Below are 17,558 nucleotides of genomic sequence, written 5' to 3' on the forward strand. Positions count from 1 at the left end.
TCTGATGAAGTGGGCATTCACCCACGAAAGCTTATGCTCCAATACTTCTGTTAGTCTTAAAGGTGCCACAGGACCCTCTGTCACTTCTGTTAATGTATGCTGCATTTACACTATGGGGTTATGCCAGCATAACCTATGCAGACATAGTTGTGCCAGTATCGTCTCCATAGAGTAGACATGCCCCTAGAGACTGAGGACCAGATTTTCAAAGGTATTTAGTCACGTAAAGATGCATATAGATGCCTAATGGGATTTTTCAAAAGTGTATAAACAAGTTAGTTGCCTAACTTCCTTTGAAATCAATAGGATTTAAATGACAAAGCTGCTTAGGTGCTTTTGAAGAGCCCACTGGGCACTCCTTTGCATCTTTAGTCACGTACATATCTTTGAAAATCTGGCCTGAACCTACAATGTACCACCTGCCCAATATCCTGACATCAATCAGGACATTAGTAGTTACTTGACTACCCCCTACTTTAGCTCCTTCACAACATTTTCCCAGGCACTTCACCAATCTGCAATAGTATGGAAAGGAAAAGATATATCCAAATAATATATTTTATGTGCAGAGAAGAGAACATTTATGTTGACCCTGCTCTTGTACATATGTTACATTATTTTATATGGCAGCTGACCTGCTGCAAGCCTCTTTTGTGCAATAACTTTTATTCTTGAAAACAAAGGTTCTGTGAATTTTACACATCAAAGATACTGTTATTAATATCAATACATCATCAATTCACTCTTCGATAAACTACCTCACCATTATAACATCCATCCTTCATGAAACAACCCAGAGTATAAACCCACTACAACACCACAATAATCCACTCCTCTATGAAGATCCTCAACGTACAAATAAAGAGATTTTGAGAAATAGAAGGATGTCTTTATTACGTAAAAAGACATACTGCAGCTTCACAACATAAAATGACATTTACTACTTAAGAACATAACAATGGCTACAGTGGGTCAGACCAATTGTCCATCTAGCTCAGTGTCTTGTCTTCCACCAACGGCCAGTGCAAGATGCTTCAGAGGGAATGAACAGAACAGGATAATTATCGAGTGATAGGGAATATATAGTCCAGTTCCAGTTTCTAGCAGTCAGAGGTTTAGGGACACCCACAGCATGGGGTTGCATCCCTGACTATCTTGACATTGATTAACCTATCCTCCATAAACTTACCTAATTCTTTTTTGAACCAGTTATACTTTTGACCTTCACAACATCCCCTGGCAACAAGTTCCACAGGTTGACTGTGTTGTGTGAAGAAGTACTTCCTTATGTTTGTTTTAAACCTGCTGCCTGTTAATTTCATTGGGTGACTCCTGGTTCTTGTGTTATGGGACCTCTGGTTCTTGTGTCTTGTGTTTGCTTCACATACAGTTCTGCACCATCAGTCTGATAGCATATGCACACAGTAGTTCTAATTTGTGCAGCATGCTGAGTGTAGGCTATGCTAACAGGCTCAAGCGCAATTGCTTGTGTGACTGTGCATGGACTGATCCCAATCCAGCTGCCTTCGCACTCCATTGTTAGCTTTGTTGTAACTATGAAAAGATTTATTAGCCATGGCAAAAATGGGTATGCAGAGTCATCCAGAATCACAGCGGTAACATGACAACGTTGTTGGTGGGAATACAGTTCCCCTTTCTCTGCTCTCCACAAGTCCGCTGTTTTTGAAAATTCTGGCATTATGCTCTTTGCTGGACCACCTTGTGTACACATTCATGAACATCCCTTGATGATCCACCAAAGCTTTCATCACCACTGCAGCTTTGAAGATTAAAAATAAATGTTTAAATGTAAAGAGTTTTAAATGGATTCAGTTAGTGTGACTCAAATGCTATGCTTTGTGGGTGGAGAAGGTCCCAGAGCACCAAAGCTGACACAGTCCACTCTTCTGGGTGGGGATGCCATGGAGGAGCTACACCGGGACCTCCACACCCCATGCAAACCACAGAACCCTATTCCACAATGTCATGGAGCTTGACTTACAGCAGGATGGGGGAAGGAGGCTGGGGTTCTGGTGTGTTCCAGGCCTAGGGAAGAGTTCAGTAGCAGAAAAGATGGTGCCATCATTGCGACTTTGGAAATGGAAGCGAGGAGTGCAGACTCAGGCTAAGCTGGGCTCTTTCCTTCTTTTCATCATCACCAATCCTAAAAGTTTTACAGGTCAAACCAGGCTTTGATGGCATCTGTGCAACCAGGGTTGTCCATATTCTGGCCCCTCCTGTGGCCTTTGTACTCTGTTCGATCACGCACCCTGCAACACATTCTGTATTGTCCTGCAAGCCTCCACCACATACCCTCCACTGACTTCCCATCATCAAATTTGTCCCCAAAAGACCAGGGTGGATAGTTTTCACAGGGAAGTCCAAAATCTCTTCCACATTGAAGCAGTGCTCTCATCCTTGTGGTCTGGTGCTTCACTATCAAGCTTAGCTCACCAAAGGCCTACCAAGAAGCCTCCTTTCCTATCCTGATGTTATACAGCCATGGATGCTCGTACCAGGTTTTGAGAAGAACTCAGTTCCACCAGCTTATGGTCATTGTCCATGCCCAAATGGTGTTCTCCATCTGCTTGGCTGGCGATCAGGCATTTGATAGTTTAGTATTTTTTTCAATTAAAAATATCTCCAACAATAATAATTTTCCTTTATTACTGCTGTAAGCCAGCATTTTCCCTGTTATATGATTAAATCATCCATACCTGGTAACAATAATCACTAGTTTCTTAGAGCTTATTCACTTATTAATCTTGCATTATCAGTGGAGGTGGTCTCTATATAGAATAATGGAGACATGGCTTCAGGCTTTGTGCGAGGTGGGGACAACTGAAATCTGTATTTTGTCCAACTCTGGACTGGTTTGGTAGAAGTTTTGGGCTAACTTTGCAGATGGTGAGATTGGGAAGCATCAAGGAGACATTACAGAAAATTAATAATGGCAATAAATGAATTAATGTCAAAATATCTCATCAAAGCTAATATTCTTGTGGCATTTTCGTATCACTCTTCACTGTTCTCAATGGAAAACAAGAAGAAGCACCCAGGAACATTGCAAATCGGTTGTAAGAAAATCTGCAGTTGTAGCTCGCGATTTCAAATTCACACAGTCCCTTGGCCACACAAACACACTGGGTAATATGATGCTCCCTCTGCCTGCATGCCACATGCTCAAAACATGCAATGGAAAGGTTACACACGGTGAGTGAAATTCAGCCTTTCACACACACAGCCCAAGTAAATGGGCTTCACCCTAGTCTGATCACTGAATATAGTGCAAGCAGTTAGACAGAGGACTATAGTATTAGGTTAATAAAAAGCTTGGTGAAGAACAAAAAAAAAAAAAAAACCTTGCTGCCCCAAGGGAATTGAAGTTGTATGCTGTGGTGCACATGGTGTATGCCTGCCTGCAACTATGAAAAAAACCTGTTCCTATGGTGCTTCCTGTAACTAGTCAGAAAAGAGACAAGCAATGAGGCAGATATTGGGGGAAGGATTTAGACTTCCCTTTCCTTTTCATATCCCCCACCATGGTGGCCTTGCGTGGCAGATATGCTTAACTGAAGAGTCCTTACTTTAAAAATTAAATTAAAAATATTTGTTTCCATGGGAGACACAGGTCAAGCACAAGTATTGTAATTAAAGTCTCAATTCCGTCATTGGTTGAGGCAGACTACTTTTTCAGTGTTATGAATGTTAGCTAGCTTTCATGGTTGTGAAATAAAAAGAAATAGAAGCCACATTTGTGGTTTATGGATGCTAATTGCTGCTGCATTTAGGTGTGTGAAAGGGGGCGGTTAAAAGGCTGGAGTGAGACAGGAGAGGCTGACAAACCCTCGCTTAGGCGCTCACTGAGGTTCCAGTGGTGCTGTTTAGCACACGCACTTATCTGCTTGAAAAGGAAGTGCCGTTTTTTATCAGAATATTACATCTCCCAAGCCTAGATCGAGCCCTGCCGCTCATGGGACTCAGGGGTTATCTCACAACATCAGCAGTACTTTGCTGCAGAAGTTCACTTAACAGGGGATTTCTGTAAGTGTTAAAACCAGGCAAGGAGTCTGTACTGGTTAACTGTGTCAAGTCTGTGAGCTTTGATAGCTATGTATGAACTGAAAGTCACATCTCCCTAATGTTATCAACAAAAGATTCACTCTACTTTGTTTTAACTCTGCAGTACTGTACTGTCAACAAAAAGCAATACTGCCAAACATTTTTAAATGACATCAACAAAAATTAGTCAGTTTCATTACAATTTGTTTATGAATGACATACAGTTGCAGATTGTGTTGTACTGGGCACTTATAACAGGGCCCAATGTAATTAGGAATTAGAGGTATGAAAACTCAGTAATCTTGATTGCCTTAGCCAGAAATGTGCAGCCATTTCCTTAGTCTGTTTAATCCATTATCCTTACCTAGGAAAAAGAGACTAAATTTCTTTTGAGGTATGTGACTATCATATCTGGTCAGAGAAGGCAAAGCCAAGGAGAAAAAAGGTACATACTATTATTCAATAGATTCTGGAATTTTTTTCCAGTAACATTTTTAGTTCTTAAGGTAAATATATTCTGTACTCACTTTTCTATGTTCACACTGTATGTATCCCATAGATCCATACAATACAACTGAGAAATTAAAACAGGGACAATTATTGTTTCTTTTTGTACTGAAATGAAATCTAGACCAGGGGACCTATTTTTTCCCATGCAGTATACAACACATGAGAGGTGAAGATGAGAGAATGGCCCTGGAAATCAGATCACACGTCACATTAGACAAGAATCAGTTTACAGAAACATGGGCTAGTAGAGAATATCAATTAAGATAAATCACACTTTATCCCTGACCTATTTATGTGGCAAAAAAAAAATGAGTTTAATCATGTTTGAGTCACTGGAAAGATGCTGGAATGCAGAAATTAACCCGGAGGGGTCAAAGCTAGATTAAAGTGCAAAAATAATTCATGGATTATATTATTGCAACAAAGTAACTCTGGAGGGGAAGCATTTGTGATCTAAAAATCTAGCTTCAAAACCTGGATTATCAAGAATTATAAATTAAAATCCTGGCTTGGTTGATTCACCTTTCATTCTTCCAAAATAGATAAATTAAGTTTCATGCAGTTTAATCTGTTTGGGTCTTTTGGGCAATACCTTAAAAATGAAGGTCCTGTCTTCTCTGCATGTTCATTAAATTTCCACTGGTACTTTGCCTTGCTTTTTTGGGCCAAAATTTGCCTTGCTTTTTTGGGCCAAAATTTCCCCCCTCTTTACGCATATGGTGTACTGCCTGCTAAACTCCACACAAGAGTGATTCCTCAATCCTGTATATTGTGCATAATTTTGAAAACATTTTGGAATCAAATTTGCTACATAAATGTCAGTTAGTATTATCAGGTGCTATTGGAATAAAGGACATTTGAAAATCTATTTGAGAGTGATTAGCAAGATTGTACTTTAAACATTTCAGATTTTGAAATGCATTTTAAAAACCAGATGACCAAAGAAAGTCAAGCCTGACTGATCACATTAGTAATATGTCTCTTAGTATAACCTTTAAACACTAACGAATGAGATTATCAGAGTTTAACATGTAACTTCTTTCAGTCTGACTGTTATGTCCAGATGTTTTCTGATTCAACTGCCTTACTGAAGTGTGATTTAACGGTTGTGATTGTATCTGGCTTTCTGGACTTTAGGAATTGTAGTTTTAGAAGTTGTCTTCTATGAGTGATGTTATCTAAATAGTAACAGAAGAAAACTCAGAGTTTAATCTTTTTTCTTTTCTTTTTTTTAAGAAAGAGAGATTTTAAAGGACACTAAAGTTCAGAAAACCAGCGCCAGAAAATCTTGTAAATTAAGCAACATTGGCATAGACAGGATTTGAATGGGAGAGCTCAAGATAAAATTCAGGCACTGCAGGTGATGCAGTACGAAGTGGTGTTCTCTCTGAGTCAATAGTAAACTCATATCCCCAAATAATGCCTGATGTTCTAGTCAAATTCCATCCAGGATGATTACATTCCGCTTCCCTAAATTCCTACTGCAGCTTTAGTTGGATATAATATATAGTTGCCATCTTTCAGTCCAGAGTTGATAGCACTTAGCTTTGGACAATGTAATTCCTATATCGATAGTTCATTCAGTAAAATTTGGTAAAGTGGTTTGGGATCTTTCTGAATGAAAGCACTATAAAGTGTAAGACCATTATTAAAGGGCAGACAATTGATAATACACGAAAGCTAACAGACAGTACTCTTTAAAATATTTGGGCATAGGATCCTTCATGAAATTATAGGTCTCCACAGGGGGAAAAAATCAGTATGTTAGTCTTTGATTAAAAAGCTCTAAGAAGCTGAGGGTTAGGATTAACTCTGAATTTCCTGGCTCACTTGATTTTTACAGCATAATTCTTATGCTGTTTTATTTTGTTGTAATTAATTATATTTTAAGATACATCAGGTTCTGTTTTGATGATAGGAGGACAGTTATTAAAAGGGAAATTGTTATAGATAGACGTTAAATATACAAATGCTAGGAAGAGTATTCCTGATTTTTCTACTATTTGAAATGCTGTATTTCAGTCTGATTTGCTTCTATTTTTGTCTGAAGTCTGAATAAAAATAAAGAGACTAATTAGCATAGAACATGCATTCCACAGAGAGGAATTATGAAAGTTTCTCTCCTATTTTTAGAAGTGAAATTTCTACCAGGTGCACACTACATTGGCTCATTTAGATATCACCCTTGAAATGTGCTGTATACAGTGTATAAGTTAAATGGGTGTTTATTTCCTTATCACTGTAAAATGTAGATGGTGAATTATAGTTGCAACAGACAAAAATAATACGACAGTAATAGAGGACAATAGAGCCAGATACTCACTGAAGTCAATGAAGCTTTGCTGATTTACACCAGATGAGGATCTGACCTATAGATTCATAGAATCATAGAATATCAGGGTTGGAAGGGACCTCAGGAGGTCATCTAGTCCAACCCCCTGCTCAAAGCAGGACCAATTCCCAACTAAATCATCCCAGCCAGGGCTTTGTCAAGCCTGACCTTAAAAACCTCTAAGGAAGGAGATTCCACCACCTCCCTAGGTAACCCATTCCAGTGCTTCACCACCCTCCTAGTGAAAAAGTTTTTCCTAATATCCAACCTAAACCTCCCCCACTGCAACTTGAGACCATTGCTCCTTGTTCTGTCATCTGCCACCACTGAGAACAGTCTAGATCCATCCTCTTTGGAACCCCTTTTCAGGTAGTTGAAAGCAGCTATCAAATCCCCCCTCATTCTTCTCTTCTGCAGACTAAACAATCCCAGTTCCCTCAGCCTCTCCTCATAAGTCATGTGCTCCAGACCCTAATCATTTTTGTAGCCCTCCACTGGACTCTTTCCAATTTTTCCACACCCTTCTTGTAGTGTGGGGCCCAAAACTGGACACAGTACTCCAGATGAGGCCTCACCAATGTCGAATAGAGGGGAATGATCACGTCCCTCGATTTGCTGGCAATGCCCCTACTTATACAGCCCAAAATGCCATTAGCCTTCTTGGCAACAAGAGCACACTGTTGACTCATATCCAGATTAAATAATTATTTTGATAAGACAAAATCTCAGGCACACTGGCTCAGTGCTTGGAACACCTATGGAGAGTGAAGCAAAGGTGGCTTTGTGCTGTTCCACCCGGTCCCTGGTGCAATGTAGTGCAGCCCCAACCCGCTGGTAAGCACATTGTCTTGTAATGGGGCTATAAGACCTACCGGGATTGCCAGAGTACAGTGAGTTCCAGCCATGCCTATTCTATCCCTAGGGCAGAAGGGGACATGATTGGAGCCAACTGCTGGGGAATCATGAGTTTTGAAATTAAATGGACAATCAGGTGGAGAAATACAGAAAGGTCGCAGCTCTGACATGGTCTTGAGTAATGGAGAAGGGCTGGCTCAGAGGACTGGTATTAGGCAGTGGAACCTTTTACTTCTACTTGCCCGTGAATCCAGTCCAGATTAGTAGAGCTCATCTGATGGTTGTTCAGGGGACTATGAAATGACTTGAGAATATAATTTCAATGCCTAGTGGACAAATGATCTTCTCACAAAAATCACCACAGTCATCATTAATTGGCCTTATCACCATTTTCAGCAGAGAAGCCTCAAAGTCTGACTGGGCCAGGAGGACTTGAATTCCATTCTCATCCTTACAGTTGATACCTGCAGCCACATTGACATAATGGTGTGATGGAAAGATCCTCTGCATCTGTTTGTGTGGTCCCAGTCCTGTACCAGGCATAACTGTGTTGGTCAGAGATATGATGAGGTGTGATTTGTGACCGACATAGCTGTGTCGCAAAATCCCTTCGATGCAGTAAAACCAGCAAAAGTGTAGTTTTACTGGTAAAAGCTGCATCCACACTAGGAGCACTTTACAAGTATATGTATTTTCTAAATGGACAACTTACCCTAAATGCTCAATTACTGATGGACAATCTACACTCATTCCTATATTTGCTTTCTACAACCAACTCACTGTACAACTTTTCATAAGTGATGTACCCAAATACTTGGATGCTAATATTTAAACTGTATTGTTAAATTTATTCACCTAAATTTGGGTTATTGCTGATTATGCACTATATGTATCTTATGACTTTTAAACAAACTTTGTATTTGTGGATAATCTAAGCACTATACCCAGATGTACAGACACTCTTTTCTTAACCTGTGTATTATATAATTTTTAACATTAACTTTAATAAAAATTTTATATCTATACTGACAAAGTGCTTGTAGTTTAGACCTGGCCTAAATCGCAAGCTGCCTGCCTGGCACCTTTCTCCAGTACTAAATATACTGAAAAATATGTTTGTAATCTTTATTGACATTTTCAAAAAAGTGTTAAATTACATGTTCATTAAATCTTAAGAAAACATAGAAAGGAAAGGAAAGAAGTAATTTATCTAAGGTTTTGTAATTGGATGAACTGTGTGCATCTCCTCAAGTATTTGATTATGGATTTTTCTTCTTTGTTTACCCTTTCACTTGACATTATTGAAAATGGTTGCCATGTTATAGAATTACAGTATGTACACATTGCGTTATGTTCATTGCGTAATGATTGCTGAGCTTTTCATAGACATTCAGGATTGTGAATTCTCTTTAATATGTAAACTCTTATGACTTCTTCAGTTTTGTGGTATACAACTGTGCTATTCTGCCAGCATAGGCTAGAAAATCTCACTTTCTGTGAGGTGGCAAAGCGTAGTTTTAGTACCTCACAATTCTCTCTTGTACTCACAATTCTAGGAACAGTTTGTGGAGACATTTGCATACTGTATGTAACAATTCATCCGTTAATATCAGTCAGATACAGGTAGTCACAAAACATTCTAATCCTTCTATATATATATATACTTAAATATATATATATAGAGAGAGACTTCCTTTTTGTTCTTTAGTTCTCCAAGCTTCTGAATCCTATGAACAGCTGTCAAAATCTGGTAAACTATCTAGATGCTTTCACAATTTGTTTAATTGGATAGTTAGGAAATGGCATACAAGAAAAGCTTTTTCTTTTCTTTTTTTTTAAGTCTGGCTGAACATCTGTAGCATTAGGGGCTCATTATCTCAGAATTGGCATAGCAAATCAGTAGCATCATTAAAATGCCACATTAAGATGATTAAGTTTCTTTGTTATCCATTTGACTTTTTGCATGTGTTGAGGATTTCATTATTATGACCCCACTTCTCGTACAATACTTGAGCAACATCACCCTGTTGTGCTGTTGCCTTTAATGGCTTCTGATTCTTAATCTTTCTGTCTTCGGTAGCATCAGTAACAAACTTTGCTCAGTAACAGCACAAAACTTACATTCTTTTCCCTGTGTTTGATGTCAAGGAATTGGATTAAGCATGGCAATTGAAGGCTGTTCCCCTGAGAATTCTTCTTAGAGAGTATAGTCAAGACAACACACTCGTTTTTCTTAATTATTTGCTGTTATTGACTTTTTATTATTATTCTTTAATTTACAGAGCATACATATGCAGAGTTTCTGTGGTGACTCAGTCTAATGTTGCCATCACAGCTTTATATTTTGGATCTTTTCCAGAACCCATTGTTTTTACAGTGTTTCAGGTGAAACAAAAATATTACTCTGGAGTATGTCTTTCATCTCATAATCATCACCCCAGGAAATGAAACCATGTGCATCAGCCCTAATGTATCACACCACCACTTTGCTGTGTAAAATCTACCAGATCCTTTCTGCTGTGTGTATTGTCTTCAGGAGGGGCCCCAAGAATGTAGTTACCCAGGCCAGGACAGATTAATTAATTCTTCTCTATTAACCTCTTCACTTTCCTGAACGCGGAAGGGACAATATGTATTTCAGTGAGCCCTTTGAGAATATCCTCATCTTTCCTCATTTTAATTCTCCTCCCCCATTCTGTGCATTCTCCTTTTGGCTGAGGAGGACTAGATTGGACATTCTCTGGAACCTGTCAAAATCTCTCTTTAAGCAACATGAAGCATCCCCACCCAACCACCAGTGTTATGCTTCCATAGGGCTCCCTATGCCTGCCAGCTTGCAAAGCAAAAAGGCCAGGACTAGAAATTGAATTTGTCTCCTGCATGGCAGTGCAGACCTCTACTACCACTTGATCAATTATTGACCTACTTTTCCTAGGCCATTTCTTTTCCTTGGGAAAATGGCATAAATATTGCCACTTGTTCTCTTCTCTTCTCCTATCACAAGCACACTGAGGGACTTTGGTAGTACTACTTTCCCCTTAATTATGGCCAACATCTTAAGGTCACATTTCTATTCCAACATTCACTCAAAATGAAATAACTCTTCCCTAATAGGTTCTGCTTTCTGCTATCTTTTAGTTGTCAGTAGCTGCAATTTTCCGTTGAGGTTCTTTTAACGCCTACATGCAAACTGAAAAGCACTCAAGCTTTGGTGGGATATCACCGACAGCTGGAGTGGTAGCGATGATTTAGGGGGGAGGGCCTTGATCAGAACTCAGGTGCATCCTTCTCATTTATCATCAGAAAACAAAAACATTGCAAACAGTGTGCAATAAGGAAAAAGCAAAACAGTTATTTTCCATGGTGGAACCGTAAGATATTGCCCAAACTATACCAGTCTGCATCATCTATCTCAGTGGAAATCAGGGACAAAACACATGTATATTATATACACTAACATTGGCATATTTCTCTAAAGAGTAAAAAGATGTGAACCATGAACTTGTGGTGGGAAACAGAAAGGATAAAACTATAGAGAAGTCTTCTACATCAGAGGTTAAGACCAGTTCTGTTCCCCTAAGCAGCTGCATTTAATACAGATGACAGGTAAAACATTAATTAGTAAGTGGAAATTTAAATGTATTTCTGAAGGTATCAGCAAGGTGCTGCTGCAGTGTGCACTTTCTTTTAACACACTGTACAGGACCTGATGAATTATTTTGTAAGAATTGTCTTCTTTTATTAAAAAATAAATCTGTGTGGAAAAGAGTTTTGTTTAACATTCCCCCCAACAACTAGCAGTAAGTATTGTGCAAAGTTATAAAACTAGAGGCTACACTAACTTTTGCTTGAGCCCTGTCTGCTCTGGAGAATCCCCCACTTGGGGGCATGGGAATGGGCAGCAATAGCTTCAAGCAGGGAAACCCTGTCCATGTTGTGACTCCAAAGGAGATGCACTGTCCATGAGATAGATAGGGAGGCAGGGTTACTCCTGAAACAGATAAGGCGAAATAAGGTACCTGTGTGGATGAACCTCTGGTGGACCATTACCCAAGACCGGTCTGAATCCTTGGGTGATCTGTGGGCTCTGAGTGCCAACCTCCCTGCGCATAGAGAGGAAAGGGGAAAGAAACACACTTCCTGCTGACAGAATCATCTAAGGGAAAAACTGAGGGAGACCTGGAATTTTCCTCAGGACCAGGATCCTCACAACCACTTGCTCCCCGCTCTCCCCCACACCTTTAAGCCAGAAGTAAGGCCACAGGCAGAAAATTGCACCCTAGTGAGAAAGGGTTATATTCTTAGACAAAAGCATACTTGGTGCCCATATAAATGCCTGAGCTCACTGAAAGTCTTCAGGACATAGGAGTATTTTTCTTCCATACTTTAGCTGAGAAGTTTGACTTCATGAAAGGGTTTATTGCTTGTTTTTTATTTTTTCACTTTTTTTTTATGCTATCACTTCATTTTCACTGGCACCAATTGTTTTTTCTCTGCATCTGATGTGGTTTCTTTATCAGATCCAGAGATAATGCAGTTTTGATAGTCCATGTTCTACACATTAGAGAAAGGGCACGCACCTTGCTTAGCAGGAAAGCCATATTTAACTGTCTAACCCTCATTTCTGGAAAGGTGCAGGTGGCCAGGAGTGCAATACTTTCAAACAGGAAATTACATATTTTATCTCTAAGAGAATGGTCAGTCTCCTCATGTTTTTACTCCTGGAGCATCATTTCCCGAGTGAGGGGTTATTATTTGCAAATGGCTAACTACTTGCACCACTGTCCCATCTTGCCAGTAGGGTCATTTTCTAACCAAAACCTAAGAGGTTGTCTTCATTAGCCACCCAGAAAAAATGGGAACTCAAAGGACCAGGAGCCTATCCAGGGACATTTAGGAGAAGGAGGCCAAGTATGGCCTAGCAGTAGGGCAGTATGCTGATATTTAGGGATACCTGAATTCTTTGTCAGACACGTGCTATGTGACTGTGGGCAAATATCTTGGGGAGGAATTTGACCTCTGAGATCTCTTTGCAATTTTAATGGAAATTAATGGATGCTTCTAAAAGCTTTTGAGATCATTGGATAAAAGTTGCTATTTGAAGTGATAATTAGTGAAAATCCTGATGAGGATTGTTGAGAAGGGGTCTCGCCTCACACTACAATATAGGAACAGCAGAATTGCATACTGGATCACACCTGTGGTCCATCTAGTCAAGTGGCAAGCACCAAATGCTTCAGAGGAAGGGGCAAGATTCCCCTGTATTCTTGGCCTCAATGACACCCTGAGGCAATAATTTCTATAGTCTAATTATGTATTATGTGAACAAATATTTTCTTTTATATACTGTACAGTATGTATAATGTAATAACAATTTGATATATAGTGTATCATGTATTTATGTAGCTTAGAAGTAAAATATCCCCAAATATAATTAATATATATAACTTTTGTAAAGGTAATTTCTTTAAGATTATCACTATAAATGCAAGATCCATGAGGACTGATGTCTTAACTGTATTTCATTATTTTTGTGGATTTACGTCAAACATGCAGAGTTATTTTAAACATTTTTATATTAAATTAGCAGATGTGGATTTGTTTTAGAGAGACATTATAGCTTCTAACGTAATTTTTCATTTTGTGCTTTATTGTTCACCTGCAGATGACTTGGTTAAAGTGAAGGGTGAATACAATGAAAGAGAAGAGAGTGCTTTGAATTCAGAGCCTATGGAAAATACAGAAGAATCTGAAATACCTTACAGCTATCCAAGAGAATATAATGAATATGAGAGCATTAAACTGGAGAGACATTCTGGTTCATATGACAACATCAGGCCAACTAGTGGAAAGATGAACTGCGATGTCTGTGGATTAGCCTGCATTAGCCTCAATGTCTTGATGGTTCACAAGCGTAGCCACACTGGTAAATATCCGTATATTATCCTTAAAAGAGCTACATTTTGATAGCATATGATTTGAGTGTGGTCTAGTGATTAAAACGGTAGCAAGAATCACAGCTCTTTGTTCCATTCCTGAACCTGCAAATATGACCTTGGGCAAGTCACTTAATCTTTCTGTGCCTCTCTTTACCCATCTGCCTAATGAGTACAATAGTATTTACATATCGCATCAGGGTTGAATGTTTGTAAAAGCATGTTTGTGAAGTGTTTTGAGAATTTTGGATGAAAGGCACTAGCACTTCGTCATGTAAATACTTCTTAGTCAGTCAAAAACCAGGAGTCAAGCTGCTTTGCTGGTTGCTGCATCTTGTTTGTATGTCATGCTTCTCCTTATACCATACCTTAACACGAAGTCAATTATCATAATAGGTACAGACTGGGAAGAATTAAAAAGATTTTTTTCCCTGCAAATTCTCAACATATTAGAATCAACTTCCTCAAGAAAATTTATTTCCATTCCACAGAAAAACTATACATTTGGAATATTTCTCATAAACGGACACATTATGCCAAATTCTGCCCCCAGCTTCACAAGTAACTTCCACTGAGGTTAACAGGAGTGGTGTGTGTGTCCCAGGGCAGAATTTGATCCAGTATCTCATTCTTTCCTCCTCCAACAAGGAAAGGGTGAGGGGCTGGAGGTGATATCCATATAAATATTTAATGTCCTTTTTTTTCAATGTCATTTTAAGGTGAACGGCCATTCCAGTGTAATCAGTGCGGAGCGTCCTTTACTCAGAAGGGTAACCTCCTCCGCCACATTAAACTACATACAGGGGAAAAACCTTTTAAATGTCATCTTTGCAGCTATGCCTGCCAAAGGAGAGATGCACTAACAGGTCACTTAAGGACACATTCTGGTAAGTGACTACAGAGACACTTAGGTGTTGTAAATGTGTGTCACTAGGACATCAGTTGTGGAAAATAGAAAGGGTTAATCAATAAGGTTTAATCTGCCAATCGGATTCTGGAGACCTAACAATTTGCAATGACCTCTAATTCTATATATGGTACATTCCATATAGGGGCTCAGTTCTGCTCTTTGCTGCACGGATGTGCTAGTGAGGAAAAAGGCTGTAGGAAGCCTTTCTTTCAGGAGAGAATACTATGAGAGAGAGACCCAGTTACTCCACTTGTTTGCACTGCATAACATCTAGGTATGGCCTCTCCGTCAGGAGATGTGGCCATGCCATCAGACTCTCAGTTTTTATAGTTGCAGTAAACTATACTCCACTAGGGCTTTCTCTCATTCTTGTCTATTAGAGCTATCCTGTCCTGGATCATCAGAATGGCCCCGGGAGAATACCCAGGGGGTGTCACTCAACTACCAAATAAGACTTGCCCTTTTTAGTGCCTTTCATCTGAATATCTTAAAGAGTTTAACAAATGTTAATTTTTTTCAACATCCAATTAACATATTATATCCATTTTACAGATTGGGAAATGGAGGCACAAAGCTGGGGGTGACTTGTCCCAACACTGCAAGTCACTCAGAAACCTAGGGATAGAACCCATATGTTCTAATTCCTAATCCTGCTCTTTAACAGTCAGATCACACTTACTCCTTTTTATTTTTATATGTCCTTCATGTATTACATAGAGGTTTAGAAAAAAAGCATTTTGAATGACAGATACTATCTATGTACTACCGTATGCAGAAAAAAAGTTTAACCTTACAAAGAATCAAAGTTAAAAATGAGATTATTTTACATGGATAAACAAGGTTCTGATTTGACTTTGACCCAGATCAACAAAACTACATGTCCTCATCAAGACTCACATAAAAACATCATGCTTCAAACACATGTTCATCAACAATGCAGCAACCCTCTTTGGCACAGCTGTCAAACAATATGTGAACTAATAACCTTACAATCGGAAGCTGTTTGTGATTAAAATTGTTCTGAGAAGCCTGTTAGTGACTAATTAAAAGATGTTAAAATCTTTAAATAAATAAACAAAGGCCCTAATTATACAGGGTTTTGTGGTTGTTATTGTTTTTTGTACTGGTATAGAGTGCAACCCCCCAATATATATGTGTTGTACTGATTCAAGAAGGGGTTTGCACCTATGTGCCTTTGAACTTATCTACACATAGAGTGGCACTAGTTTAACTTAAGGGATGCTTTAGACTAATTCAATTAAAGCAGTGTAAAGGTTGTATGGATACTTTTATTTCAGTTTAAACCAGGTTTATTTCAGCTTATCTTAAATTGATTAGGAACATGTTTAACCTACATTGAAATAAGCCACTCTGAAACTGAAATAAGAGCATCCATATGAGGGCTTCCACTGGCTTTACTAACCCTGTTTAAGTAAATCAGTACAAGGTTAAGTAACAATGATTCAAGTCCCGTTTCACACAAGTGTAGTGTCTCTATGTTAGGGGGTTATGCTAAGAGAAGCTAGTGCTTAAGAGTAGGGTACTAGGAATCAGAGCTCTTAGGTTTTGTTCCTGATTCTGCAAATGTGGAGGCTAACTTATGAAAGTCTGATCCTAAGAGCACTGCCTCATGTAATCTTAGGATGTGAAATGCATTAAGGATAACTGAACAGTTCTGGCATGCTAAGGATGAACAAAGGGAGACTCTTTATTCTTCCAAGAGGGAGAAGATAACATCTGAATAGATCTTTTAAAAGCAACATGCTAATTAAATGATAATAATTTACATTAGTGGTGTTAGCATGGTATCAACAGATATGTATCTATTGCATATTTATTTTATATTCTACCAGGAAAAGTCTACCATTCAAAGTGCTGTATTCATTTTGTTAAAACTGTGCCTAGTTAGAAAATATCAGACATATTTTAGCAATTATTTATAAATTTACTAACATAAAATTACTATCCTAAGGTGAATTCATATCCCATACACCATAAATTTGATTGATCTGCAGAGTTTGGGTGAGAACAGAATCTAGACCCTGACCTGTGAGCAGTCTGCAGGGTTCCAGTAATGCCTTTCTGCAGTTATGATATCAGAATTTGGGCTATATGAATCTGTAAATCCAGGTCCAGTAACCCCTTTGGTCTGCCCCTGTAGGCCCATTTTCCAGTCTACTTGACACAAATTTCAGCTGCATGCAGTGCAGAAGCTCTCTGACAGATATTCCATCACTGTAGTAGGGCACTGCTGGACTTAAGTAATGAAGAGGGCCATGTATGGACCCTCCATACCGGGGTGAATTTCACCCTTAGTTAACCTTGATTTCATAGTAATAATAATAATAATAATAAATAATAGTTATCAATTATATAGGAATTTAAGGCATTCCCCAAGTGTTAAATTGACTGTTATCAGTAATTATGTGCTCATATGCCAGGAAGGCAGTGTTTCATCAGTCTCATGTGGTTATTTTATCCTGCCATCTTTTCTTTCTAGTGGAGAAGCCCTACAAATGTGAGTTTTGTGGAAGGAGTTACAAGCAGAGAAGCTCATTAGAGGAGCATAAAGAGCGATGTCGTACTTACTTGCAGAGCACTGGCATGTGTGAGGCTGGTAAGTTTATCAGATTACAGTGCTTGTCTTTGTATGTTACAGTGCCTTAAAAAGGGCATCTGGCAAACTGTTAATTTGCAGCCTGAAAACAGTTTTCACTACAATCATTTGTAGTAACCTAAGGGACTGCAGATCTTATAAAAAGGTCTAGTTTAATGCACCCCTCAGGCAGCTAGTTAAAGAACGCTTTTATTTTAATTACTTTTTCATTTCACTGTTACTTTCAATAAAACATCCAGAATTCTTCATACACAGCATTTCTGTAGGTGACACACACATTAAATTAAATTAGTCCTACACTAGTACTATTATGTGGTTTATTTCATTGGATGAGTT

The 17,558-nt window shown here is 38.8% G+C and overlaps 1 protein-coding gene across 1 annotated transcript in view; it reads left to right on the forward strand.

Annotated features, from left to right (window-relative positions):
• Nucleotides 1–17,558, forward strand: part of IKZF3 (IKAROS family zinc finger 3) — a 37,060-nt gene that overhangs the window by 3,959 nt on the left and 15,543 nt on the right. The window contains exons 3-5 of the mRNA XM_024205201.2: nt 13,425–13,685; nt 14,415–14,582; nt 17,106–17,226. Coding sequence (XP_024060969.1) covers nt 13,425–13,685; nt 14,415–14,582; nt 17,106–17,226 — 550 coding nt within the window. The remainder of the gene's footprint in view (nt 1–13,424; nt 13,686–14,414; nt 14,583–17,105; nt 17,227–17,558) is intronic.

Source organism: Terrapene carolina, unplaced genomic scaffold (genome assembly GCF_002925995.2).
Source record: "Terrapene carolina triunguis isolate 2854851 unplaced genomic scaffold, T_m_triunguis-2.0 Scaffold193, whole genome shotgun sequence".
NCBI classification, from domain to species: domain Eukaryota; kingdom Metazoa; phylum Chordata; order Testudines; family Emydidae; genus Terrapene; species Terrapene triunguis.